Source organism: Podarcis tiliguerta (genome assembly GCF_965153285.1).
Source record: "Podarcis tiliguerta genome assembly, chromosome: 8".
NCBI lineage: Eukaryota > Metazoa > Chordata > Lepidosauria > Squamata > Lacertidae > Podarcis > Podarcis tiliguerta.
The window spans coordinates 50,724,924-50,752,916 of NC_139541.1; the positions used below are offsets into that span (position 1 = coordinate 50,724,924).

General features: G+C 43.4%; 1 protein-coding gene across 2 annotated transcripts; it reads left to right on the top strand.

Moving 5' to 3' along the window:
- On the top strand, positions 1-27,843 carry CSNK2A2 (casein kinase 2 alpha 2). Of its 2 annotated transcripts, XM_083452809.1 has the most exons (12): positions 8-552; positions 7,818-7,929; positions 12,222-12,323; positions 12,685-12,735; positions 14,978-15,037; positions 16,635-16,718; positions 18,318-18,428; positions 19,600-19,701; positions 21,890-21,990; positions 22,353-22,501; positions 22,816-22,910; positions 27,413-27,843. In XM_083452809.1, the coding sequence occupies exons 1-11, from the start codon at positions 449-451 to the stop codon at positions 22,890-22,892; spliced, it is 1,053 nt and encodes a 350-aa protein (XP_083308935.1). In that variant the 5' UTR covers positions 8-448; the 3' UTR covers positions 22,893-22,910; positions 27,413-27,843. The 2 variants fall into 2 exon arrangements, with proteins under 2 accessions (XP_083308936.1, XP_083308935.1); XM_083452810.1 differs by lacking the exon at positions 27,413-27,843 and having other exon boundaries at positions 1-552; positions 22,816-24,168.
- The last annotated feature ends 150 nt before the right edge of the window (positions 27,844-27,993 follow it).

A 27,993-nucleotide genomic window follows, 5' to 3' on the forward strand; every position in this document is an offset into this window, starting at 1 on the left:
CAGGAGGCGGAGTCACAGCCGACGCGACGGCGGCTCCGCTTCCCTTTGGCAGCGTCACCTCCTCCTCCTCCTCGCCGCAGGGGGCCGCTGTTGCGCCGGACGCGAGCCGGCCCGTGCGAGGGACTCTCTCCGCGCGCGGAGCCGGGCTGGTGGGCGCGTCGCCGGCGCCGCCGAGGAGGCCAAGGCCGCCGCCGCCGCCGCCCTTTCCGGGTCCGCTGCGGCGGCGCTCCGAAGGAAGCCAGGGAGTGCCGCCCGCGTACCGGCCGGCCTGGCGCCGCTCTTCCCCGTGACCGCCCCGCTGGTGCTGCTGCTGCTGGGCCGCCGCCAGCACCGCCGGTGTTGGGGCTACCGCTACTACTCCGCCCCGCCGCAGCCGCCGCCTTGCCTCGTCTCCCGGCCCCTCCTCGCCGCCGCCGCCGCCCGCTGCCGGTCGCCGCCCGCCCCCGCCATGCCCGGCCCGGCCGCCGGGAGCCGGTCCCGCGTCTACGCCGAAGTCAACAGCTTGAGGAGCCGCGAGTACTGGGACTACGAGGCGCACGTCCCCACCTGGGGGTAAGGCCGGAGGCGGGAAAGAGACCGGCGGGCGGGCGGGCTGGGGGTCTCTCGCTCGCTATGGAACTATTCGGCGCCGAGGCCTCGCCAGCCAGCCATGGCCTCCCGGCTTCCTGCCTGCTTGAGGCGCAGCTAGGCAGTCTGTGGCCCCGCGCGAGGGCCGCCCTTTCCCCACATGGTCCTCGGGGCGCCTCGACGTCCGCCTGGTGGGCAGAGCCGGAGGGCCCGTCTCGAAGGCGAGTCTGCGTGTCCAGGGCGCCTTGGGAGGCAGAGGAAAGCGCAGCTGGAAGTGGGCTCGGCCGCCTGGCGTCCCTTTAAAGGCCCTGCTTTGCTTCTTCCCGGGCCTGCTTTCCGCGTACTGTGCTCTGTCGCTCCCCATGTGCAGGGTTTAGCGCACCCGCCCGACAGCCCATCATTTGCAGCCTTGCTTTGCGTGCCGTCCCTCGTGCCGAAGAAAGATGGGGCTGGGAAGGATGGGATCAGAAAGTGGCTGGGATCTGGAACGGTGTTGGTTAAGAGGGATTAAAGAATGATAAAATATGAAATCAGGAATGGAGATCCTGCAGTGTAGAGTTTTTGGACTCCAAATCTCAGCAGCCTGCATGGCCAGTAGTTAGTAATGACAGACAGGAATTGGCCACAGGTTTCCCACCCCTGGGTTCAAGTAGCCTTCTCCAAATTAGTGTCCTCCAGACATTTTGGATTACAGCTCCCACCAGCCCTAGTTAGTAGTATGACAAGTAGTGATGATAGAAGTTGCTGCTCGGGTCTAGGTTGTTGTTGTTGATATTCACTCTTAATACTGCAAACCTGGATTGTGCAATGAAAGTGGGCTAGTGCTCTTGGGCTTTTCTCTCCCCCCCCAGAAGCCCCACATTTTGTGGTAGGGTAGGGGAAGTGATGGGAAATGCCCTGGAACGTGTAATAACAGTTGCTTACTGTGGCATCATATAAGCATCCCACAAACAGATCATGATGAGTGCTCAATAAATAACAGACATCATATAACCATCGCAGAAACTTTTTGCAAGAAAATCAGGATGCGAAAGCTCAGTAAGCAGGTTGCCTTGAAGTGACAGTACTTCAAAATGTCTAGAAAACTACATAGTTGGGAAAGGCTAGTCTAGGCCCTCACAGGTTTGAGATGCACACACAAGTTCCAGTTACCCTGAACACCCTTCTGTACTAAGAGTAAGGTGATTGTTTCCCATCTTCATTGCATTTTTATGGGTGAAAATGAGATTCTAACAAGTGTAATCATGATTCAGAAGTAGGGCTTAGGAGTTGCTAGTTATTCCTGATTAACAGGCACAAAGCTGTGCTCTTACGTAGTGGTGTTAGGCGTGTGTGCATGTGCTGTGCTTTCTGTCCTTTCAAAAATGAATAAGCAGAAGTAGGGTTGGGCATTTGGTTAATCGGTTACTTTGTAAAGTTTTATGAGCATAATATAATTAACAACTTTGATACTTAATACTAATCACAAAAACCAATTTGGATAACATTTATTGTGAAACAATGAATTATTTTATTACATATTAATTAATTTATTACATATTAATTCTTCATAATAATTAAATGAATTATTTTATTACATATTAATTTCCCTCTTCACCCTAATGAGATCAGGAACAGCTTACATGCTTTCCCCCTGCCCCCAATCCTCTCAACAATTGTAAGAATGTAAGAAGAGCTCAAAGACCCATCTAGTCAAGCATTGTCTTCTCACAGTGGTCAATCTGATGCTTGTGGGAACCAGAGCGCAACAGCACTTTCCCCACTTGAGATTCCCAGCAAGATGCATTGAAAGCCTTATCCTCCATGAATTTGTCTAATACCCTTTTAAAGCCATCCAAGTTGGTGGCCATTGCTATATCTTTGGGAGCAAATTTCTTAGTTCTATGTGTTGTATGGAGAAGTACCACCTTTTGGCTGTCTTGAGTCTACCAATATTTAGCTTCATTGGGTGACCTCTGTTTTTTTAGTATGATGAGAGAAGAGAAAAAGCCTTCACCCTATCCACTTTCTCTAGTCTAAACCATGTATGATTTATTACACCTCTTTTTGCCTTTTTTTCTGAACTAAGATGCCTCATAGAGGAGTAATACTTGCTTTTCTGAAGTTTTTCCAGTTCCACGATATCCATTTTTGGCCGTAAGGTGACCAGAACTGTAATGTTCTAAAGATGGTGGCACCAAAGATTTGTATAATGACATTATGATATTATTGACTGTTTTGCTTTAAATCGCATTCATAATTATTTCTCATATGAAGTTCACTTTTTTTCACAGCTTCTGTGGGCTAGGAACACACTGAGGTGTCCAATGCTATACCATGATCTCACTCCTGGTCATCCAGCACCAGTTTAGACCCCATTTTTATTTGTTATGGGGTCAGGTTTTTGTTTTTTACTATATTATTTATTTTTGTGTTTTTTATATTGTAAGCCATTCTATGATCCTCAGATGAAGGGTGGTATAGGCATGATGATGATAATAATAATGCTAAAGATGGAAACGTTCCAGAAATTGTGAATCCATAGAAAAAACAATGTTGGGGTATGGGGGGATTTGGGGTGAAAGATGCAATCCATTTTAAAAGCATCCTTTACAGTTCAAAAGTCGTTTTGTTACTTTTGTAACATAAACTATATTATATAAAACTTTGCTTACTATAAAATTACCATGTTTTTGTATATTAAAATGCACTTTTTTCAGACAATAATTACAGGATCAATTTACTTTTAAAAATCTTAGTTACAAATGGAGCTACAAGGTGCTGAACTGTAAGAATTTTTTTTTTTAATTTTTTTTGCATCTCTTTGGTTTTACCAGTTTATGAGGAGCCAGCAAAAAATAATAAAAACAGAAGAAACAGTCAACATCTCTGTCTGGAAAGACAATGGAGTGCACCTCCAGGGGTGAAGTCAAACCCCTGAAGTGACCTTCCCGGGACACAAGCCTGGGCAATGTGTATGAGGGTCCCATGCTGCCCAGATGACAAGACACGTGCCCCCTCCCCTTGGCCTCACTGAAGTGGTTCAAAGGAAAGCTGAGCAATACATTTGGCACCAGTTTGACTACAGAAGTTCCCAGAAGGAAACTTAGAAGGTGCCATCCAGCTGTCTTAGGAACTCCACTCCTGATTTGTGTAGGGTTTACTAAAAAACTTTTCTCCCGAAGATATCAGGCAAGGCAGCACGAGGTTTAGGATCAGAGTTTTCTTTCTCCTAGATAAGCTACCTTCTCAGGTTGATGAGCCTCATCTGCCATTTACTTCCCTCTACACAGCATGTGCAGGAACTACCTTCTTGACTGTTGGACCCACCATTGGTCTCATTCTTTCAATCAACTGGAGCCTGTCTTTACAGGCAGGGAAGTCCTTAACTCACCAAGGGTTTGTGCTACCCATTGGCTACCCTCACCTGGTTTAGCTGGCCAGTCAATGCAAATTCTACATGAAATTTAATCAGTCTTTATTTCTGAGCTATCACTACCAAATTCTGGGTCTTCATATTTGTTACTTTCTTTCTCCTTCTTTTGCCAAACCTTTGTTAGGCATTATAGACATTATCATGGACTGCTCAAGTTTTGCTCAGATTGAAACAAGCTGATCTATTTGATATATCAGTTTATTTCTTGATTTGGTGTAAGTATTTCCAAACAGATCAGTTTCTTTCATACACCTGTAGAAGTTGAAGGAATCTGAAGTAGGTAAGAAGCATGAGGGGTCAGAGGCTTGCCACCATGTTGCAAGAGGGATTAGTTTGGCAGAGTCACAGACTGCATTTGAGGACTGAATGCCTGAATATGTTCTGTATTCTGCAACATTTAAAGGTGCATTTCCAACATCAAGTCCCAAGTTTGTTGCTTGTTTGTAATCCAGTCAAATGCAGAAGCAGTGCTGTCATCACTTACATTTCTGACTTTTTCTGAATTTTCTCAGTCCCTCCACCAGGCCTTCACATCTCTACTGATCAGCAAACTTGACTGCTGCACAGTTCACTCCTAGCTCCACGTCATTTATAAACAAGTTAAAAAGTTTCACCTAGGTCCTAGTACTGATCCTTGGAGGACTCCACTTTCTACCTCTCTATTAGGAGAACTATCCCTTTATTCTTTCTCTTGGCTTGCTGTCCCTTAACCAGTTACCTGTTCTTTTATCACATAACTTGGTGAGGAACACAGTGTTGACTGGCTCACTCATATATATATGGCAGGTGACACGCTCTAATAACTCTAAAATGTTAATGAGATAGGACCAAACCTTGCAGAAACCACGCTGATTCAACTTTAGCAATACTTAATTCTTCTAGATGCTTGGCAATGCTTCTCGCCAGTTTTCCTGGAATAGACACCAAGCAAGTCAGCCTATAATTTTCCTGATGTCACCTAGATCCTTTTCTTTTTCTTTTTCTTAAAAAAGTGGTGTTACATTGGCCACTTTCCAGACCTCTGGTATGAAGGCTGATGTTAGAAACAAGTTAAATATTTTTGTTGGAAGGTCAGTGCTTTCGTACCACCTTGGGCGGCTGTTATCTGGAATGATTGATTTGTCCATTTTTTGTTAATATTTATTCATATAACATGTACAGTGCATATTAAAAGGACATTAGGACAAAAGAAAACACCCTGAAAAGGAACTATACAAAAAATAGAACACAAAAAGCTACTTTAAAGATATCAACAACTAATACTAGTGGGGCAGCAAAAAAGAAAAAAAGTTGAAAGGGCGTAAGGAAGAGACAAAAAAGCCAAGTAAGTTCAGTGATTCTTCTAAATAAAATCATACTTGGCTGAACAAGGTGACCGACCTGAAACTTGTCAACAAAGCCAAGAACTCTTGTCATCACTATTTGCCTCAGTTCCTCAAACTCCTTGAGTAAGTTTCTCTAGGCATAGGATTTGCCCCATGTATTCCACTGCAGAGACAGATGCAAAGAACCCATACAGCTTCTCTGCCATCTCCTTTTCCTCCTTTTCCACACCTTTGAGTCCCTTGTTATCCTAAGGTCCAAATGCCTTTAGCCAGTTTTCTGTTTCTAATATATTTAAATATTTCTGTAGTTATTGTTAGCAAGGTAAATTGTCCCAACACCTTGACTTTCCAGACAACTTCCATCTGTCTGCGAGATGGTTTCACATCGCTCCTTAAAGGAGATAAACAAATTTATCTGACTGCTCTGTGTTTTATGTTGTGTCCTCAAATTCTTTCTTCATATCTCTTAACGTTGTTGGCATTTCTTCTGCTAAGGTTTGAGTTCTTCTTCTCCCCTTTTGTTTGGACAAGACTTCCATTTATTGAAAGAAGTCTTTCCTAGAATAGCTTTCTTGACCCAACTCATTAATCATGCTGACATCCTCTTGGCTGTGGTGGTACCTTCACTGCTTAGCTTCTGTTATTGTGTTTGCAGGGTGGGACCCAAGCATTTTGCAGAGGTTTGACCCTCCTGACTTTCTCTTTTAACTTCCTTTTTTATTAGAGGTTTCCTCTTCTGAAGTCAAATGGACTGTGTTGGACTTCCTTGGTAATTGCCCAGTTATATTGAATTTGATAGCACTGTGGCCGGTTGGTTCAAGAACACTTATATCTCCCTCCAAACCTCCTGGGCAGCACTTAAGATTAAGTTGCTGCCTCTCTTATCAGTTCCTGAGGGGTAGGTTAGGCAGAGTGTGACTATTTTAACATGATCTAATGAACCTCATCACTGTGAGAGGACTTGAATCTTGGTCTTCCTGGTCTTCATCCAGTACTCTGCTTGCTAGGTTGTGGTTTTTGCCACTGATGGCTACTTATGTTTCTGCTCAGAGAAACCTGTAGCTGTAGCGTGGGGTCTGTGAGAAAAGCTTTTCCCATCTTGCCCCTCACTTTCATGGGCCTGCTAGTCACTCCTTTTTAACAAATAACACCATTATGAAATAAGTGGCATTCATTCTTGGAATAATTGACCGCAGTCAAAGGGGTAGCCAATAGATGAATGTGTGCTCTAGTCTTGAGTGGCAGACCTGACCTCTTAATATGTTATAGATTTTAGTTTGCCCTTGTAGTTTTGCTGAAAAGCCTAAAAGCCTTCCCTCCCACCCTTCCAACCCAAGGCTATAATTTTAAGTGTGGATGAGTAGAAGGACAGATATAATTGGTTTGGTAATAAGTTTGGGTTCTTTGGATTAAGGTGATAAAGATGAAATGAATTAACTTTCAAGAGTGTTATGTAGTGGGTTGGCATGCCAGGCAAACTGGAGTGGGTGAGAAGGAATTAGATGACAACTGGGTTGTGTCATACAGGAAACAGCAGGGCGGGTTTGGACTGCCTTTCAATAACCTTTCAGTAATGTGTGTTAACTTTATAATCTGGTAAATACCTAGGAAGAATGCTAATAATTTTGGATTTCCCCTTTTAATGCATGCTTATGTGCCAAGTGGCAATGCTAATATACACTCAAGGTCGCTTTGCTAGAATTGAAAAGGGGGGTGAGGTGTTCATTTCTGGCTAATTAGAGTAAAATTGTCAGCATGATATTGGGTATGTGGGAGTTCGTAAATATACGACTGATCTGGCACATGTAGCTTAATGTGTCCTCAGGATAACTCAACACACTAGTCAACTCATATGCTTTAAGCACTCCCTGATATACAGGCAAGATGATGAAACAACGCTAAAAGGTCCAAGCTGGAAAATCTCGGGTGTATGCTCTCTTGGGATGTCTAAAAGCTAATAGTATAATCTCTGCCTGTGAAACGGTGAAGGAGGGTTTCTTCCCCCGCTGCTGATACCAGCCTCATTGTCAGGATGTTCAGGGGAAAGAGAAGTTGACTGTCAAAGAGGATTGTGGGAACTGTCTTTCTCACTTTGGACTTGGAAGTTGTTAGTTCTGAACAGTTCCATCAATTCTGTAACAAAAATTAGGATTATCATTCCAGAGAAAGAGGTCTCTTGATGTGGGTGGCATAATATCTTTTTCTGATGATGGCAGGTGAATAATGAGTGTTGAGGACTTTTAGAGGTTGCAGGCACCATTCCTCCTTCCGTTGGATCTATGGAATTCTGAAATGCTGAAGTTTAAGCATCCTCATAACCATCAGTAGCAATCCATGGAGAGCAAGCGTGTGCAGAAGTGGGATAGTTCCTGTTCAGTAGTTTGAAAGATCTGCACGTTAATAGGTGCCCTGCTGCTCATTCTTCAGTTTCAGGGTATTAGGAGCAGAGGGGTCAGGAGAGCATTTCAGCCTAGTCACTTTTCAGTTGTTTTCCTCTTCACTGTCTGCAGTAATCAAGACGATTATCAACTGGTTCGGAAACTCGGCCGGGGGAAATATAGTGAAGTCTTTGAGGCTATAAACATCACCAACAACGAACGAGTGGTTGTGAAAATTCTTAAGGTGAGTTTTTGTTGGATGAATATGAATGGTTTTCTGAGGTGGGAGCAATGCTGTGGCAACAAATCTTCCCTAACACTGTAATGGGCTGTTCTTGATCTAAGCCCCTTGCGTTCTTCATATCATATTGCATATTCATATCTGGAATGGATGTTGAGGTGCTGCATTCTTGACTTTGTGTCTGGTAGTGGTATTCGGTTATCACTCTCCTCATCTGTTTTTAAAAGGTAGCATTGCCGTTGGGACCATTTTGTGAAGGAACAGCATGTTTCCATGTGTTGAAATAGCACTGCACACAGTAGACACAGGAATTAACATCTGGCAAGTTTTACTTGGCAGGACAGATGTTAAGACCTGTTCACTGTAATGCAAAGGCTACCGGAGCATCCTTTGATTAACATCTCAATGATGAGCATTTGACTTAGTTGGAACTGAGGTGGAGGTGATCAGGCAGGTGGATTTGGGAAAGACTAACTTGGATGTTGCTGTTAGTAGCAATACACCAAAGCACACTTGGCCTTGCTTAAAATGAGGATGTGGGATTTTCATGTTTAGCATTGCTCATCATTTGCCTTCTGCTGTAAAAGCATTTTATCAAAGGTAACCCAGTAAATATATTGCCATGGTTGACATTACCTTTTTTTGGGGGGGGGGCAAGTGAATTCTCATGACTGGCATGTTTAAAATTCATGTCCACATTATCAAGGCTTATCTAGTTCGGGGTGTGTGGCATGGGGTGGGGTTTCCCTATGAAGAGGACAGCTTAGATTTTTATTTATTTAGATTTCCTCTTATTTATTTAGACTTGTGGTCATAACTAGCATCTGTGATCATTGCTGTTGGCCCAGCATCCTCTTTAAACTTCTCCCAGTTGTCCTTTCAACAGTTGAAATGGTGAGCCTAAGTGTAAGGCTTTCTAGGAGTATTCATCACACATCAGTGGTGGCTTATAGGCTACTTATTGTGGCTTCAATGGTTTGCATTAGGTGAATCTGGGTTGGCATTGACACAGTGCTACCATACTGAAAATAAAGAGATGTGTGGAAAGAAGTCCCAGGATGTGATTTTTTTCAACTTGGTCTGAGCAGATTGCTTCTTTGGGTGGTCAGTTTTTCTCTCTGTGGTGTTCCAATATTGTGTGTTCTAGTGCAGCATTTGTGAGAATTGTTTAAAGGGTGGATGTAGGAGGTAGACACACATTAAGTCTCTGCTCCCGCACCTCAAGACTGCCTTCACTAACCTGGTGTCCTTCAGATCTTTTGGACTACAACTTCCATTTGCCCCAGCCAGCATAGCTGACAGTACGTGTACCACTTGATGGGCTGTGAAGTACTCCTGGTTGAAAAGCATGGCTTTAGTAATGGAAACAGGCAGTGCAAGGAAATGCTTGCTAAGTAATTCCTGTGAAACCCATGACAAACTTCCTGTGGGCACATCACCTCTTTCTTGACAACTTTCTGCTGTCCTGTTCACCAGAATGCCCCCTAGAGACTGAAAGTGGGAGGGACTGTCAAAGTATGCCCTGAAAGAATCCTCCAAACTAAGATTGCCCTGTGTGACGCTGGTACCATCCAGTCTTGACGTCATCCCTTTCTCTTCTGCATGATCCTGTGTCCTGCATCAAAAGCTTGTTGCTTCTTTCCCACTTGATTTGACCTGATAATGGTAGGGAAATGTTGGCTTCCCTAGAAATTGCAAGATTGGAATGGATTGGCACTACTGTCCGGTTTAAGGGATGGGTAAGACTTAGTCTTAGTTCTTGTGGAAGACTTCGCAGCTATCGGTTGACTGGCCATATGTTTAACAAGTGAGGTACAGCTTATGCTAAACGTAGTACATTAAAAGAATGAACTAAGCAAGGAAGTGCCTGGTTGCAAATGTCACCTTAGCCATGAGGCAAACTCCTGCTCTCAGCCCCTCTCTCTGTTCTGTAAGTAGTCCAGTGTTATCTCTGATCTTAGGTAGTTGCAACGATTTTGGATACCTGAAGCATTTTGAGCAATTAAGAAAAATACAATGTAAAGGCAACTTGAGGATCTTAATGTTTCCTAACATTTTAAAGTTTTGAGATGCCGTTAATTGTTACACAAGGCAGTACTGTAGTATTGAAGAGGTGGTCTCAGCAGAAAACTGCTTCAGAAGAGACCCTAGATGCAAAGATACTTACTTGCTTATCTTCAGGTTGTGCCTCCATCCCTCTCCTGAAAATTGGTGGTTGATGGTGACAAAATACCAATGCGTGTCTTTACTTGTTTTTGTCTTTTTTGTATGAAACCTCTGGATTTGAATTTGAAGGAGAGGGAAGCACTGCATGCTAGCCCTGGTGTTGTCACCTTCTGGAGCCCTAAATTCCTGTTTGCAGGGGCCCAACACTCCTTATACTTGTTAATCCCTGAGCCTGCACATTGCTTTTCCTCTTGGGCACAGCAAATGCATACTGTTGTGCACCTAACTGGCCTCTATTTTCATTCTGCTCAGGAGGCTTATAGGGTTTCCTGGATCCCCAGGATTTGCTGGTATACTTCTTTCAGGGAAGAGTTGCAGACTTTGGGTACATCATGATGATATCGTTTATTAGTTAACTTTACAGGCATTGATCCTAAGTGTACAATGTAATTGGTGTTTACAAACAGGAATGGTATTTCAAGTTCCCTCAGCCCTTTTAAGCCACTCCTGCCACCAGCTCAAAACTGCTTCCACCTGCTTGACCCCAGCTTTCTTGCAGAAACCTCCTCTATCCAACGTGATTGCTAAATGTTCAGAGGAAATATAGCAAGTGCTGTCAGCAGACGGGAGGGTGGTTCTCTATAGTGTCCCATGCAAGACTGGAAAACTGATACTAAAAAATAACATGTATGTAGCACAGCTTTGCTTTTAATCACTGGCCTTGTAAGCCATAGGGTGCATGGAATTGGGTCCAGGCAAGTGAGCAGGCTTCTGGGAGAAGAAGACCCCTTCTCCAGTCCTAGGAAAGGTTTGCAGATCTTACTGACCCTCCTCTGCCAGCCCCCAGCAGGCAAGAAAATTGGTTGGCTTATTTACCAGGCTGATAATAGTAAGCATATCAAAAAAGTGGCGACTTCAAGAATTTCAGTTGCTTGCCTGGTTTTTCCCCTTCCAGTGGCTAGCAGGATAAGAAATCATACTAAATGTATACACTTCAATATACTTGCTTAATTTTCCAGGTTCATAATAAAAGGAAAATTTTGATTTCACATAATTAATATTATAAGTACAGAATATACAGCTTTGGCTGTCAGCAGACTCCAAAGGAGCTGATAGTCAACCCTCTTTTCTCTTACCTGCAGCACAAAAAGTTCTCTAGACATAAGCAGGAAGTAATTTTGCACCAATATGGGAATATTGATGAGATATGGTCAGGTTTTGGGGGTGGGTGCTTTCTAATCTAAACTGGCCACTTGGTGCTCCTCCCTACTGCTACTGCTGCCTCACTTTTTTAACCTTTGAGGAGGGGTGTTTACCCCACCCCATGGTTCTGTGGTGTGGCTGTCTGCCAGTAGACAGTAGGAGGGATAAAGCTGTGCTAACAGCTGAGGTTCTGAAGAGCTTCTCACCATTTTAATTTAAATTATTTCCCCCGGAGTGAGAGTTGACAGCAAGGTGAACCAATAAGACAGCACATTTTGAAGTTCCTGGACCAATGAGGACAGAGGAGCAATGACCTACTTTGGTGCTTTAATTGGTCTAGCAACCTACCCAAGTGGTGTCTCATTGGCTCACTGCACTGCCATTCTTGTCCTATGAGAAATCCACTAAATGAAATGGTAGGGAGCTCATAGGAGCCTCAACTGCTACTGCAGCACTGTATTCCTAGCATTCACTGCTGCTCACCACCACTTGCTCCTGGCTTGCCACTTGGGGCCATTTTGGGCTATACTTTGAGCTCTGGGCCTTTCCCAGTCTGAAACGGACATTTCTGTACTAACCACTTCCCCATGAGGTGTATTCATCATGGGCTGAAACTGCTCCATCCACTCAGTCCCTCATCTTCCCCACATTCGGCAGGGAAGGCTTTTCCTTATACTGTCAAAGACTCCACAGCCACATGGAGGGTTCTGCTTTCATTTAAGCAGAAATGAAAAAAAGCCCCCTGCAGACCTTCTATACTGGGGGGGGGGGGGAATGGAGCAGTTTTGGTGATATGCACCAGGGCATGAGGGGAGGTGCTTGCAGGCACACCCCTGCCTCCCATCCAAGGATGTACATGTGTGTGTTCAGGTAAAAATTTAGCGTTGAAAGAAATCTCACTTCTAATCTCTCTTTATGTATTTAAGCCAGTGAAGAAAAAGAAGATAAAACGAGAAGTTAAGATTCTGGAGAACCTGCGAGGTGGAACAAACATCATTAAACTGATCGACACTGTCAAGGATCCAGTGGTAGGTCCTAGTATGTGTCAGGAGCACTGGAATAATTGGGGTTATCTTCAAAAGTGGGTCATACAGGAAGCTTAGCTCCTCACACAGGTTTTACAGTTCAAGTATGTGTTTACTGCAGGTGGAACAGGTCTCATGTTGGGATTTTTATTGTTTAGGCATCTGCATAGTTTAAAAACCACGTTAGTTTCTGTTTTTAACAATAAGCTCTTTAAATAACCCTTTGAGTTCTTTGGATAGATAAGGGAGGGTTTATTTCTGTGTCTTGGGGTCAGAGAGAGCATTATCCAGAAGAATCATGGAATAATCAAGAAAGCAGGTTACAGGAAAGGTGTGGTTATATCATACATATTCTCTCTTGCAGTCAAAGACTCCAGCCCTAGTGTTTGAATACATCAATAATACAGATTTCAAGGTGAGTTTTTCTTCCTTTCTATACATAATGGATTTTCCAGAAAGCCTTGGGAGAGGAAATGTTGAATCTATTGAAACACAAAATTTATTCTTGCGGAAGAATGAATTGTGTAGTCTTATGGGCACTTTGTAAGAAACTAACTGCAATCAGCAAGCAGTCTCTCTGTGTGGTTTTTGTGGTCCATGTTCAAAGGGAGTGGTGCAATAGAAGTTTACTGCATTTCCTTGATACTCTGTCTCAATATAGCAACTGTTGCCCTGCAGCATGTAATTCCATGCTAATCTCCCTGCTATGATACTCTGTTTACTGTAGTCTTGTTGATGAGGAAAGTGGGGCCTGATTTTTACAGTGGGAAAAAGCTGGATATGAGAGTAGAGTTGGGAGGAAATGTCCAGATTTGTTGAGCATCAGGGGGAAATTTGAGACTAGGTTCTACAAAGTGACAGTATCTACTTGAATCACAGTGGAACCAGGTTTCTGGCATTTAAAATCACAATGATTATGCAATTTTAAAGCTATTTTTGGTGTGTGTTTTTTAAGGAAAGCAGTCAGTAAATTGGAAGCATTTGGTTTGCCTCATCTATGGGTGATAGCCTAAATATCTAGGTCTCAAAATGTGATGATAGAATTTGACAGCGAACTTGTAGAAACATGGCAGGAGTTTAAAGGGACCAAAGAATCAAAGGAAAAGTTACACACAAAATTGGACTCTTGGAGGAGAGTTGGAATCTGAAGCAGCAAATGCCAACATGAGCCAATTGGTGCTTAAAAATAAGATAGAGATAGTGAGCGTTCAGAAACTCGATGAAACTGAGAATCTGTGGAGGATGTTGTTCAGTTCATTTCATTTCTATACCACTTTATATTTTTAATAAAAAGTTTTCAAAGCAGTTTACAACCCAGATTAAAACATCAAATAAAACAATCTAGAACAAAAAATTACAGAAAGAAGTTAACCATAAAGTATACATTCAAAGCATCATAATTAAGAGGACTCTAAAATATTATCTTAAAAAATTCAAAATAAAGCATTACAAAGAAGGTCAACTACAGAATGCTCATGCATTTAACGCAACAATGCCAGAAGCAGAAACAGGCACACTTTATCTGAGGTGGAGACCTGGAGTTCCTTATCGAACTGGCAGTATGCTGATGTGCTGAGCTGTGTTGATCCCAATTCTTAGTCCAGACCTAGGTGTAGCTAAGAAATATTCGTGTGCTAAGTGTGCAAGGTGAAGGTTCAGAATCATCTTATGTCCTCATAGTGCCCTCCAGATGTTGAGGAGTCCAATTCCTGTCAGCCCCAGCAGCCAGTGTTTTTCATTTCATTTCACTTTTAATTTGTACACTGACTTTCTATATTGCTGTGCACAAGATGGTTTAGATGCTGAAGAAACAACAAAATATATAGCAAAGATCACATATCTTTTAACAATCCGATCCAATACAAAAAAGTCATAATAAAAGGTATGACTTTAAAATAAACAACTTATACCAAATAAAGTAATATTCAGTAATCTATTAGCATATAATAGTGCACAATAAAATTAACCATCAAAATATCAGCAAACAGAAATTCACTATCAACAATAAATCATCACTATAATATGAAAAAAATAACAGCAAGTTACAATGCACAAAATATAACACACAAAAACAATGTAAAAGGATCAAATTGAGCAACAAAGCCACATAACTTACAACCCCCCCCCCCAAAAAAAAACCACACCACCAAAAAAACCCACCTCTTCTCCCTTCCCAGCCTTGGTCTTGGAGAGGCTGCTGCTCAGTTGGACTTGGGAGGCAAGGCTCTTTTGCCCTTCTTCATACTTTCTCCCCAAAGAAGCTGGTAGCATGCTAAGTTGATCCATGGGGTGGGGCATTTGCCTGCAGGCTGAACCCTGCCCATCAGCTGGCATCACCCAGTGACATCAGCTTGTTGGACAAGTGGGTGTGGTATGGGGGAAATGGAGAGGTGGGACGAAATAGGCCCAGGGGGGCAGAGATTCCCTTTCCTTGCTCTAATGCTTGCCAGGATCCTTTAATGCTTCTCTGAGGTTTGCCTGTCTTCTGCTTCAGAGATCTTGCAGCTCTGTCTCTTGACCTGCCCTTGAGTGTAAAAGAGGTTCTACAGAGTGTGGAACACAGTGGGGAGCACCACAAGGTGGGAGCGGAGGTGTAAGAATGACAGGAAAAGCACAACACTGATTTTTGCAATTTTCTGTTTTCAAATTGATTTCAGCAACTGTATCAGATCCTGACAGACTTTGATATTCGGTTTTATATGTATGAATTGCTCAAGGTGAGTATTCATGGGAAATTTGAAAGGTCACCCTTGGTTTGAATTTTGTCAAGTGGGGTTGTGTGCAATGAATATCTGCAGGATTTTTTTATTATTTGGGAAAGGGAAGAACAGCACTGCTCCCATAATTGAACACTTTTTTGTGGGCAACATTATGTCTTGGTCACAGCTCCAGAATACCTCCTCTGGGACTTCTTGGGCCCTGATTACCTCTTGGAATAATTTAAAGATGTGATGTGTCTCTGTGGATATGCAGAAAATTCATTCCCATCCCTAAATCCCCTTCTTTCTCTGTAGAGAAGTATAGGCAAGTCAGAGGAAGTTAAGAAATCAGTCAGTCACACAGCGAGAGACAACCTTGGAAAACAGAGCATACATCTGGCTCTTAGTTATTCTTCAGAGGTCCTAAGGAGTCAGTGGATTTTGCTTTCTGACTTTTTGGTCCCTGTGCACTGAAAATGACTCCCAAGTTCGTCTCTGCTAGTTTCTGCTGCCGCCTTTATCTTCTACCATCATATCATTTCTTTAACGGCTCTCAAATGTAAAGCAGTGTCTAAATAAATTTTGCTGTTTCAAAGTGTTAGAACAACTTGCAGCTTGGTTGAATTAGATTGAAATGACCCCTTATAATTTCTGGAGTTCAAAGGCTTTATTCATGCAGGAGCAGATTTATCTTTGTAGGATTTATTTGCAGAAGAGATTAAAGAGAGAAAACAGAAGATATTGTCTCAATAAGTTGGGAGAGAAAGGAACAAAATGATAGAGTTGATTTGAGCAGAAAGGCTACAAGCAAGTGCTGGCTAGATTGCTAGACAAACAGTACCCTCATGTGGTTTAAAATAACACATGCATTAACTAGAAGCTCAGAAGAAGGAAATGTCTTTACTTGTTTCCAACATGAAGGACAGACAAATTTTTCTTGTAAAGCCACAGGTGCTGGTGACATGCTGGAAACAGGCACCACCTTTGCCCTGGCCTTGACATATTTTTGAACCCAACTGGGATGAGCAGCAGAGGGCAAAGCAGCTGCCACCAAAAGTGCAGTAGCCTGGAGAGAAAGAGTGAGTCCTGGGCCATCTTGTTCTTGCTGTGCAACTAGGCAGTACTCCAGATTTTAACCTCAAAAGGGGTTTCTAACTAGAGACCCACATCACGGCCCCATGTGAAAACATGAATATCCTTTTTTCAAAGCCTTGGCAGGCTTGGCTATCTCATTGTTAAGATTCCAGGAGGAAAGGTTGCTTGCCCTATTTGATGGGCTTGGTTCTTTCCAAGATCTGTGCTTAGATTTAGGCTTTTGGGAGGACTAACAAAACTCTTGGATAACTTCTTCTACACGGCAGTGTGGCATCCTTGCTGGGGAGAGAAACTGGCACATAGCACAGATATATTCAGCTGCTATAATTTCATCAGTGGAAAGGCTTAATTTTCCTTGTGTGTCTTTTTTAATGTTTTAATTTAGGTTTGGCATAAGTAACAAGAGTACATTCAGTATCTCTATTTTCAAATCGTAAAGTCTTTCATACAGGTGAATTTGAGACATTTTTGTTGTTGATTTTCCTTGTGTTGGGTGTTAATGTCTACATGTCTCTGGCAGGCCTTGGATTACTGTCACAGCATGGGAATCATGCACAGAGATGTCAAACCTCATAACGTCATGATAGACCACCAACAGAAAAAGGTAAAGGCACAGAAAGGCATCAGAAGAAGGACCCTTGTGCTTTGCTATGGCTGAGTTTCTGTTGCTGAGTTAGGTCTCTGCCCTGTTTCCCAGTCTGGTGTCTTGTAGGGAGGCCTCCATCACCAGATGCTTCAAAGATCTATCAGAATTCATGGTTTAAGCTGCTGCTGGGGGTGACCCAAATTCTTTACTGATTACCTCCCCAGTTTTGCCTGTGTCTTGATTCTTAGCCATCCCCTCTTTTGAAAATGTGGGTGTAAGTAAGATCTTTTACTATATATTCTAAAGGAATATTATCACTGGCTTTGGCTTCTGTTTAGCTTTTTTTTGTTCATTTCCTGTTTTTCTTAGTCAAAGCGGCTTACATAATAAAACGATTGCTTACAAAATCACAAACTAAAAAAAGTAATTGCAGCAACAGTATAACAACTGTTTTTATTTAAGAGCAACAGACAAAAGAAAATTCATAAAAGCAGTACATCAGATGTTAAAAGATAGCTGGAATGAAAAAATTCATGAGCCATTTAAAAATAGACAGCAGGAGCATGGCAGATCTCCAGTGGGAGGCTGTTACATAATCTAGGTGCAACTACTGGGAAAACCCGTCTTTTGTACCCACCTGCCTAGCTACACAGAGCTGTGTAGGGATGGAACACAGAGAAGGGTTTCTGATGCCGATCTTAAAGGCCAGGTGAATGCATATGAAAGTAGGTGGTTTCTGAGATAATCTCCTAAGCCTTTTGGGAGCTCAGTTTGACTACGTGGCTGAAGGGGAATAGGGAGAAGCCCTTCTCTATGTAAGATGGCAGCTACAGCTAGAGTGCTGTTAGTAATGCACCCCATCAGAAGGCTATAAAAATGATGGGTCCAAGAGAGCAAAGCAGCCCCTTTTTCTCTTCAGCCTCCATAACCAATCTCTGATTTTCACATACACTCAGTGAACAGCCAGGCTTTCTTTGGGCCCCTGCATTTCCTCTCCAGGCCTTCCTGACTATTTCCTCCTTCACTCTCTTGGTCTCCTCTGATGCTGCATGAAAACCAGGCAGCGTTGGATTCCTCCAGCCCGCCTGCTGCGCAAATATCTAACACAGTCAACTTTTGCACTCCTTACTTTGCTCTCTGAGAGTGGAGAATGGATGTAGAAAACACCTTTGTTTGGCACTTTCTGTGCATCAGATAATCTAGACAGCAATGCCCCTGCACCTTTGCAGGGTTCGTGAGCATGAGGCAGGAAGCCCGGCTTGTGCTTGGGAGCACCATTTGTATCCTCTGCAAGAGGTTCTTGCCCTTGCAGCTGTCCTTGTGCATTAATGTTGACTGGGGCCTCCTTCCGGCTTAGCTGTGCTCTCCCACAGGTGCATGCAGCTGGTCCCTGTTTTCTGGCAGTCAGTTCACTTTCCTTTTAGGAGTCTGGTGGCTTATGATTAGTAAGTGAGTCATCCAGTAATACACAATCTGACCAGTACAGCAGAGCTAATTTTACAGAGTCCAGCAGATGATAGGAGCTGAGCACCATCCTGGCTAGCAGCTGTGCAAGCACCATTTGACCAAAGTGTTAAGCAGGCTCCTTGGCTGACTGACTGCCTTGTATGTTCATAGTTGCGGCTCATAGACTGGGGCTTGGCAGAATTCTACCATCCAGCTCAGGAATACAACGTCCGTGTGGCCTCGAGGTACTTCAAAGGGCCAGAGCTCCTCGTGGACTACCAAGTAAGATTTTGTTCCCTAGTCTGAAGTGCTGGTGACTACCAGTGCTACTACCCCCTTCACATCCCCAGGGAGGGGTCAGCAAAGATCAGCATCTTCCAGCAAACCAGTTAAGGGTGACTTCTGGTAAGAAATGAAGGGCAACATGGAGATGAATTCTCAGTGGCTGCATCCATGCTAGAACTCAATGGGCTCTTCAAATTTGAGCCTGGGAATGTGAAAAAGATCCATGGTCCCTTCCTCTTTCTTATTAATATGCCTCAGCATAAACAATAACATGGGATACAGGCTTGGAGGCCTAATTCCTGCTTTTGACCTCACCCATGTACTTCCTGTTATGATTTTTGTTCTCAGTTAGTATTATCTTTTCACCTAGTTCATTGCTAAGTGACACAGGAGGCCAGCGTTCTTGAAAGCAGGTGACAGAATCATGGTAGATGCTCTCCTTTTCTCACAACTAGGCATTGGGGATGAATGACTGCCAAAGGTGCCTTCAGGGCTGATGCTGTAGGACTCTGTGGGCAGGAAGCAAAAAGAGTCATTGCAATCAGGCTTAATAGTCAGTGGGGGAAAATGTATAGGGCAGAGAGATTCGTTTCAGCAGATTCTTACTTAGAAAAGAAGTGCTATGTGTCTCTTCAGCCTCATTAATGGGCAGCGCATGCACATGGAGGGAGGATTGCTCTGCAGATAGAGCTTCCTTCCTGAACTTCAAAACAGGAGGATAGATAATTGATTACAGGATAGAAGTAAGAAAGAGAAAACCACAAGGTAAAAAAATTAGTTGGAGGTATGTGGCACTGGAACAGAACCAGTAATAGGAAATGACCAGGCTGGGCCTTTCTTGAGTGCTGATAATATACCTTTGATCAAGTGAATCTGAACATTTCTTGGGAACAGATGGTGTTAACTACTTTAGACAGGACCAGTTCTCTGCAGTCCGGAAATAAAAGTAAGGGTACTTTTAAAGCAGTTGTCTTTCAGATATTGGAACCATACTCTTGTATAATGTTCAAGGCTAATATATAGCTTTTAAGTGACTCGGTTTTCAAAATCCAGGTTGCAGTTGCACTTCTAGAGGTAGACGTGTCTGCAGAAACCTGAATACTCAGCCTACCCCAATTCATTTCTTTTTCTGCTCTTTTCCTCTTTTCTCCTCCCTCCCCCACTCCAGATGTACGACTATAGCTTAGACATGTGGAGCTTAGGCTGTATGCTGGCCAGCATGATCTTCCGAAAAGAACCTTTCTTCCATGGTCAAGACAACTATGACCAGGTGAGAAATTATGGCATAGAACAACTTGCAAAAGGAAGCTAGTTGTTGAACATGCCCCTCTCTCTTTCCACAGCTATCATGGCATGGATCAGGATATCTAGTCTTTGGTGGCAAAAGGATGTCCCTGTTTGTAAGATGTTCTTAAGGTTTCTCAAATTAGAAGTGCTTATTTTGAAAGCTTATGCTAAACCTTGCATTTCTACCTTGAGGCTGGCTGCACCATGGGAGGCCAAAGCACTAAGTTTATAGGGTGGCTGGGGGGGTGCTTCTTCACTTGTGGATGCCCGGTTGCAGTGTTTACCTTTTCCCACTGCACAGGTGGCCAGGGAGACACCTGCAGCCAGTCTTCACTGTCATGTAGGACCTGACTATTGGCAGCTGTCCCAGAGTGGATGCAACAAAATGTGTGCAGAAGCCCTACTGTAGGGTCACTCTTGTTTGGGCAATTAATAGAATCCCAAGAGTTGCATCTTCACGCTTCATGGCTGTAAGCTACCCTTGTGATTATTCAAATAGGAAAGGGTCAAAGGAGACCTTTTTTGCTTGTTTCTTCTTCATTTGGTAAAACTCCACTGTGGTCCCTTTTTTGCTGGCACTAAAGTATGATAAGACTAGGAGGAAAGTCATTGGCATTGGGATATGATTCTGTAGCTAACCTGTGCCCATGTGGAGGATTCTTATTAGTACAGCCAGAGCTGTGCTAGTTTTATTCCGCCCCTGTACAAGGGACACGCACAGTTCTGAAGCAGAGGGCAAGGAGTTCCCTTGAGCTGACATTGGGCCTCTGCTAGCTTCCTGTGCTATAGGTTTGGAGTTTGCACCAAGGCCTGTTCTCTAGTGTTTCAGTGTGTGTTACCAATTGTAAATACACTAATATTTTGAGAATGTCAATAACCATGTCAGAATAAACTTTAAATATAAAAATAGTTTCCATCAACGAGGCTGAGTTCAAGAGGAGAAAAATGCAAATACAATGTGGAAATACATGAGTGTAATAACTAGAAATACGAAACATCTTAACCAGAACTACTGTACGTTGATCAGCATTCAGCAAATAAGAATTCACATTTACCCTTTGAGCTGTCAAAAATAAAATACCTCTATCCAGCCACATATGTATGGCACAAACTCATATAATTTTATTCAAATCATTCAAGTAAAAAGGTGTTCAAGGCCCATTCAGTGTATTTTAACCTGGGGAATCTGACTCTTGCCTTAATTATTCTTATAGGTCCTATATGTTATCGTGCTTTGGCCTTTTGACATGCAACATTTGTGGAAATAAACTCCACAGATTTTGCATATAAAATGCAAAACCACAGTAACTGCTCAAAATAAGCTGGAACTTGTTTGAGAACCATCTCACTGCGATCTTCAGTACCCTCAAGTAACTTGTCTGAAAGGCTTTTTTTAAAGTTCCAGCTTTTACATCTAATGTCCTCTTGTGCTTAAACAACATTGTGCCCTTGACATTGCAGGACTCAAGTGGACGTAGACTTGGTCCTCCTCCTGGCATAGCTCAAACACCCCTTCCATCCACAACTCTTAAAGCAGTCTTCTGTTGCTAGCCAAGGCTGAAAGGAGTTGTAGCCCAAAATGTCTGGAGGGCACCAGGTTGCCATAGCCCGGCTAAAAGTATTGTCATACAAGTGGGTGGCTTTGAAAGGATGGCAGCTGACATGGGACATAGAAAACTGCCTTTTCTTGGTCTGTCTAGCCCAAGTCTTGTCTGCTCTGACTAGCATTAGCTTTTCAGGACAATTCTATGAGTCTTAAGTCTTTGCCTGGCCTGTTGCCTGAGATCCTTTTCAGTGGTCAAGGCAGGGACAGAAACTGGGGCCTTGTCCATTCCAAGCATGTGCTGAGCTGCAGCCCGTCCACATTCCCCCTTTGGGTGGAAATAGCTTATTTTAACTAGCAAGACGACTTTGGTGATATGTCTGAGACAGAGAGAGAAGATACAAAATGGAGACACTCCTCCTGCATGCCAAAGTTGTGTACTGTCTCAAGCCTGCTTGCACAGCTGGTTCATTCAGCCACGAGGTGCCCCTTGCCTCTGCCCGGCTCCTACCCATCGCCCTTGCATTGGCAGCTCTTGAGCTAGCTTTGTCCCGGTGGAGCTGCAGAGCGGGTGTAGTTTTGCTTGCTCTCCTCTTTCCAGTTCAACACATCTATTCTTTCATTTCAGTTGGTTCGCATTGCAAAGGTTCTGGGTACAGATGAATTATATGGTTATCTGAAGAAGTACCACATAGAACTGGACCCCCACTTCAATGATATCTTGGGACAGTAAGTTTACTGTGGCATGTTTGTTTCCTGGTGGTGCCCAGGGTGGGGACACTAAACATGATGTATAGGGCCTTTTCTTCTTCCCTTCTGGAAATGGATTTTTCAACCCATGGGGTTTATTGTATTTTGGTAACTTGTTTTTTTTTTTTTTAGGGAAGGGGGGGAACCCTCACAAAGCAGATTTAAAACGCACCCTGTAGGTACATTTACTTGATTAGGTTGCTGATAATGGGAAGTGAAAGCCATTGAGGGGCCAAAATGTCCCTGTGTCAAATATATGAAATGCAGTGCAGCTTCTTTCTGAGTTCCTCCACTGGATCTCTTCATTTGGAAATCTTCAGGCTTTTCTACTTTGCTTACAGGCATTCACGGAAACGTTGGGAGAACTTTATCCATAGTGAAAACAGACACCTGGTCAGTCCCGAAGTCTTGGATCTTCTGGACAAACTCCTACGATATGACCATCAACAGAGGTTGACAGCCAAAGAAGCTATGGAGCACCCCTATTTCTGTGAGTATTTTGCTGGAGCAGGAGAACAGTTCAGTTAGGCACTTGTTTATATAAAAGCTGTTCGCCATTGCAAAAATGTTCGATTACATGAGCAAGGGGGAGTAATTCTAGAAAACCTTGCATATAATATTCTGCAGAAGTAGGAGAATTTTCTTGGAATTTAAGGAGGTAACCTCAATTTTGGAAAATAGAAAATATTTTCAAAGGACTCAGTGTAACTGCATTCTGAAATGTTTGTATCTCTCAAAATGAAAAAGTTCTGGGATTTCAAGTCATGCTGGGCCCTGGTAACTGCTCCCCCTTTTCTCCTACAGATCCAGTTGTGAAGGAGCAGGCCCAGCCCAGCTCCGACAGCCCTGTGCTCTCCAGTGGCCTCACAGCAGCACGATGAAGTTTGGGGGAACGACGGGTAATTCCAGAGGTTTACAAATACAAACACACCCTTCAGTCACCTAGGGAAGGGATGAACCAAACCCCTGTATGCTCTGCAGCAAGCCTCGTCTTGAAGGGGGTTAGGGCTTAGCCTCCCTCTCTCTCCAGCACTTACGGCTACCCAAACTTTCTCTCTGTGTTACTGATCCAAACAGTTGTGCGAGATTTACTTGGATAAGCGGCTGTACCCCCACGGTCTGCACGACTGGCTCTGGGTTGATTCTGCAGTTTCGTACTCTACCTTTCCCAGCCTACCATTTTCTCTGTTCTTCCGTTGGGCAACGTTTCAATTTCTCCCCTCCCCCACACACTGGAATGTAGCATATGCACCCCATAGAGGCAAGCTCCTGTGGGGTCAGATTCTACTTAAGTCATAAGCAAATTAAAGCCTGTAAGTGGTGGGTTTCAACCTCTGCTCTCTCCAGGTCTCACCCTGGCCCTCATTTTCCTGTTTTTAAACCAGCAAGTCTTGGAAATGGTTTTGAGTCGGTCAAAAGTACATTCAAAGCAGGTAGCCATTGGGGAGAATCCTACTTCCTCCCCCTTCCATTCCCTCTGGGGAAGTGCCTGCCTTAGTTGGAGGAAAGGTCATTCTTTGAGACAGAAGGAGAGCTTCCTCTGGCGAGGCATGTTATTATCGCTAGAAAAGCCAACCTGGTCATTCCCATCACTGTGCAAAATTCAGAATTGTGTTGATTACAGCTGCTTTGACTATGTGAAAGAGGCAAAGAGGAGGTGTTTGGGCAAGGAGACCAGTGGGAATTTTGGAAGCCAGACACGGAGGGGCTGTTCAGAATTGGTGTGCAACAATCTGCCAAGGGTTCAGATCCCTATAAGCATTTTTACATGCCAGCCCAGTGTTGGAATTGTTGGGGTAGAATCCTCTGCTTTGGGGGAATGGTGTGTAAGATGCTCCTTTTGTTTTTCCATTGGGTCTCGTCATGAGCCCCATAGTTCAATCCCACCTTTTGGGGGGATTATATTGTGTGATTCTGGTGACTTCATATACCTAAATCCACCAAAAAAAAAATAAAAATTGTCACCATGCCGAAATGCAGATTTTTTTTTCTTTCTGTTACATTGTCAAATATTTAATTTTAAGTAAGAAGGTTAGATTGTTTCTATTTGAAGCATCTGTTTACATTCCACATCCCCATAACGACATGTTAGCATTGATATCAGGTCAGATCCATTTGTACAATTCACTGGAACCAATAAATCTCTCTGTGTACAAACTTGTGTTGTCCTCCTTCTAGTCTCTGGGAATTCCTTGGAAGGAAAGATCTGATTTGGGGGTTGAGGTACAATTTTGGGGGCATAGGAGGAAAGCCCTCTTGTTAATCTCTACCCTTAAAGCTCGGTAGCTTGAGTAGAGCCTTGGATGTGGAAGACCTGTGTTCAGGTCCCAACTCACTGGCTGGCTTTGAGTGCAGGGTTTGCTCTCTGCTTCGCATCCCAGTTTTGATGTCCCTCTTGGGCCTTTTATTTCTGATCACTTTGTTGACCACTTTCAGAGGACGTTAATGCCGAGCAGAATCTTAAAATGATGGACTCTTCCTTGTGACCTCTAATCACTCTTCCCCTAACCATTGCTCACTTCTTCTTTTTTTTATAAATAATTTTTATTCACTTTCCAATAAACATTTTTTCCAAATTTAACATTTGTTTTGACATAAACATCTTTTTTGACTTTCATCAGCCTATCTGAGAATTCTCCATACTCTCACTACGTCTCACATTTCTTACATTTATATTGCACATTATATCTCTTAATCTTAACCTTTCTTTTTAAACAACATTTCTATCAGTCTTTTTCACAAAGCCTCCTGAAAGCCAACAAGCGTTAGTTGCTCCTCACATTCAGTTTTGATATATTCTGTAAATTTACTCCAGTCCTCGGAAAATCTCTGATCACGTTGGTTCCAACCATTGCTCACTTCTGTTTCACCCATACATCTTTTCTCACCTCGCTGTCCTTTCAGGAAGAAATAAAGTTTTGTTGCAATTCTGCAATTAGTTCTTTTTTAGAACATTGAATAGCGAGCTCTGGCTAAATATCAAGAAGTAAGTGCATGGATTAATATTTTTTTTTTAATATTCAGAACAGAGCACTCTTTACTTCAATGCAAAGTGTTTAAGAAAGCAGGTCAGCATCTCCGCCTTCTATTATCTTAATTTGAATTTGTCTACGTGGTTTTCATGGCCCCCAATTTACTATTGTTTTACTTTTAAGAAAAGCCATTGTTCAAAATGCACACAAGATGTAAGACATTCTTGCATAATTAAATGTTAGATTGAATGTAGAATTTGGGGGTGGGGAGGCATACTGCCGATCCTTGTAGCTATGTTTAGCTGAGTTCTGTCAAAGTACGATCAAAACTTACTGAAAGATAGAATCATTTTTATTGAAGTACCTGATGCGTCTTCTCAGTTCTTTGATCCAAAGGCTTCAAACATGAATACAAAATTTCCTCTGCCTTTGACAAATGGGGGTAAGGATCCACCCCACTGCCCCTTGGAGACTGTGATGGAGTCTTTTTGCACAATGTGGTGGTACTATAGCAGCAGTAGGAGGAGTAATAATAATAATAATAATAATAATAATAATAATAATAATAATGTAGCACTTTCATACATACGTGAAGCTTTTTAAACATTAACTTGTAATCCTAAACAACAACTTTGTATGGTAGGTTATTATTATTATCCTCATACTGCAGGTTTGAGGCTGAGGAAGGGTGGCCTCCCTAAGGCCACTGTTGGAGGTGAGATTTGAATTAGGGTTGCCTGATTTTTGTAGCAGAATCTATTAGCTGCTTGGTGGCCTCCCGGACACTGGCATGGGAACTGATGGCCCAGAACAAGCGTGTTAGGGAGTGATGTGCTTGGCAAGCATTTCTCATTACAAACCAGGTCTGTGGCATTTCTTAATGTTGTGAGTTCAGGCATGCATATCCCAGGAGTGGTGTGGCCACGAGGACCTTTGCTTCCGATTATTGAGCTTTGTGTGCATGCTTGTTACTCCTCCTGCGGCAGCCAGCCATTTTTGGACAAGCGTGCCACTTGAGTGCTCTTATGGTATGTACTTCCCTTAGTCTGCTGAGCCAAGGAACAAGAATAAGCATAAGTAGAACTCTGCTGGATAAGGTCAGTGGCCCATCTAGGCCAGCATCCTGTTCTCACAGTGGTCAACCAGATGCCTGTGGGAAGCCTGCAAGCAGGGAATGAGTACAACAGTACTCTTCCCTCCTGCAGTTTCTAGCAACTGGCATTCTGCAACCAGTTGCATAACATAGGAATGTAGGAAACTACCTTATACAGAACAGCTGTCCATCTTGCTTGGTGTTGTCTATGCTAAGTGGAGGCAGATCCATTAGGGTGACTGGGCACCGCTTTAGCAACCCCAGTCTGCCGTGGTCATTGGCTCTGGCTCCACTTATTATTGCTGGTCTCCCTGCCTTTCACCCTAAGCGTCCCAATGAGCATCAGCCACCACAGTGGCTCTCCAGGGTTTCACATATGAAGTCTTCCCCAGAGCTACCTGTAGATGTTGGGTATTGAACATGGGGCCTTGGGCCTGCAAAGCAGATTCTCTACCACCAAGCTACACCCCTCCCCTAAATGAGCTGGATTTGTATAGCTACTCTTCTGCATATTTCTGGTTTTGTTGGGTCATGAGGTGGGGCAGGAGCTCTCCCGGGTTAGAGTTCCAAGCAACTGAATGCTGTGTCTTTCATATCTGCTTGGCTTTGGCAGAATCTGAGCATATAAAGCCCTGTCTTCAGCCTGTGGCTGGAGGATGTAACAAGTGGGAATGGAAAATCCAGCAGAAGGAGAGATGCATTGAGGCATGCTCTGTGCTGGGGGAAGGGATTTATGTGAAAGAGAAGTCTTCATCGCTTCATAGCCTTCCATCTCGAATAGGTGGACTAATCTTCAGAAACAAAGATGGTGGTGGTACTTTCTGCTCTATCATGGATGCAGTGGTGGAATCCTAATCTGAACATTTATTTTCCTCTGACATTTTCCTTTCTTTTGCTTGCTGCTCCTCAAGGGCGTGGGGTGGGGTTGTTAGTGGTTTATTTTGTTCTTGTTCTATTATGCGTTTTGTATGTTTATCTTGTATTTTTATGCTGTGAACTGCCCGGAGATCTACAGATGAAGGGTGGTATACAAATTTAATAAGTAATAATAAAAGTCATCTCGTATTCAGGCTCATGACTATACCATGCCAGTGCCTTGGCACAGTTCTTGGAGAGGCATAGTTGCTTCTCAGATTGGGAGCTCGTGTCAAGGCGGGTTGGCTCCACAGTGTTGAAGCCTGCCGTTGGAATGCAGTAGTGTTTGACCCAACAGGCCTTTGGCCATAAATGTAAACAGTTGCCTCTGGCTCTTGTTCCTTGTGCTAACCGTTCTGGCTACGCAGTGCCTCCAAGCTCCAGCTTTGCGTTTGATGCTTGCTTCCCGTCTCTTCCCTAGGTCTGTCTGGTGCTGTTCTCCCAATTTTCCATAAGCAGAACAAGAACCAAATCAAACGTTTTAATCTGCTTGTGTACAGAGATGGTGGTGTGCAGCTTCCAGATGTCGTCATCCGAGTGGCAGGTTACGGGAGCAAGGACTGCAGCAGTGGCGGCAGCTGATGGGATCGAACAGCATATAAAAACACAAACCTTAACTTCTGTCTTTGACTTCCTGTTGACCTCTTCCTGACCAAGAAAGCATGGGAAATGTGAAGGGTATGCGAAACCGCTGTTGGCTCAGGTGACTTCCCTGAACCCAGCCCAGTGTATGGTGTTCTGACCACCTGGCTCCTGTTTTGTGGGCTGGGGGAGGAGGGTGGGCCTGTGGCATGATGGACAGTTCTATATTAAGATAATTATATATTATTGAATAAAAGTTTTAAAAGTAAATGTATGGAGAGTCGTACAGATGGAAGAAGGCATGCAGTGAGGCCTCTGCTTTGGAACAGGACAAATACCATATGGGGCGGTGGGGGAATAGGTCCACAGGACCTTCTGCTAGACAGACACAATTTTTATTAAGTAGAACTTGAGAAAGAG

Coding starts and splice junctions, on each gene's coding strand:
- CSNK2A2 (XM_083452810.1), top strand. CDS start 449: ATGCCCGGCCCGGCCGCCGGGAGCCGGTCCCGCGTCTACGCCGAAGTC. Junction 7,930..12,221: donor TGGTTGTGAAAATTCTTAAG/GTGAGTTTTTGT, acceptor TATGTATTTAAG/CCAGTGAAGAAAAAGAAGAT. Junction 19,702..21,889: donor GTCAAGACAACTATGACCAG/GTGAGAAATTAT, acceptor CTTTCATTTCAG/TTGGTTCGCATTGCAAAGGT.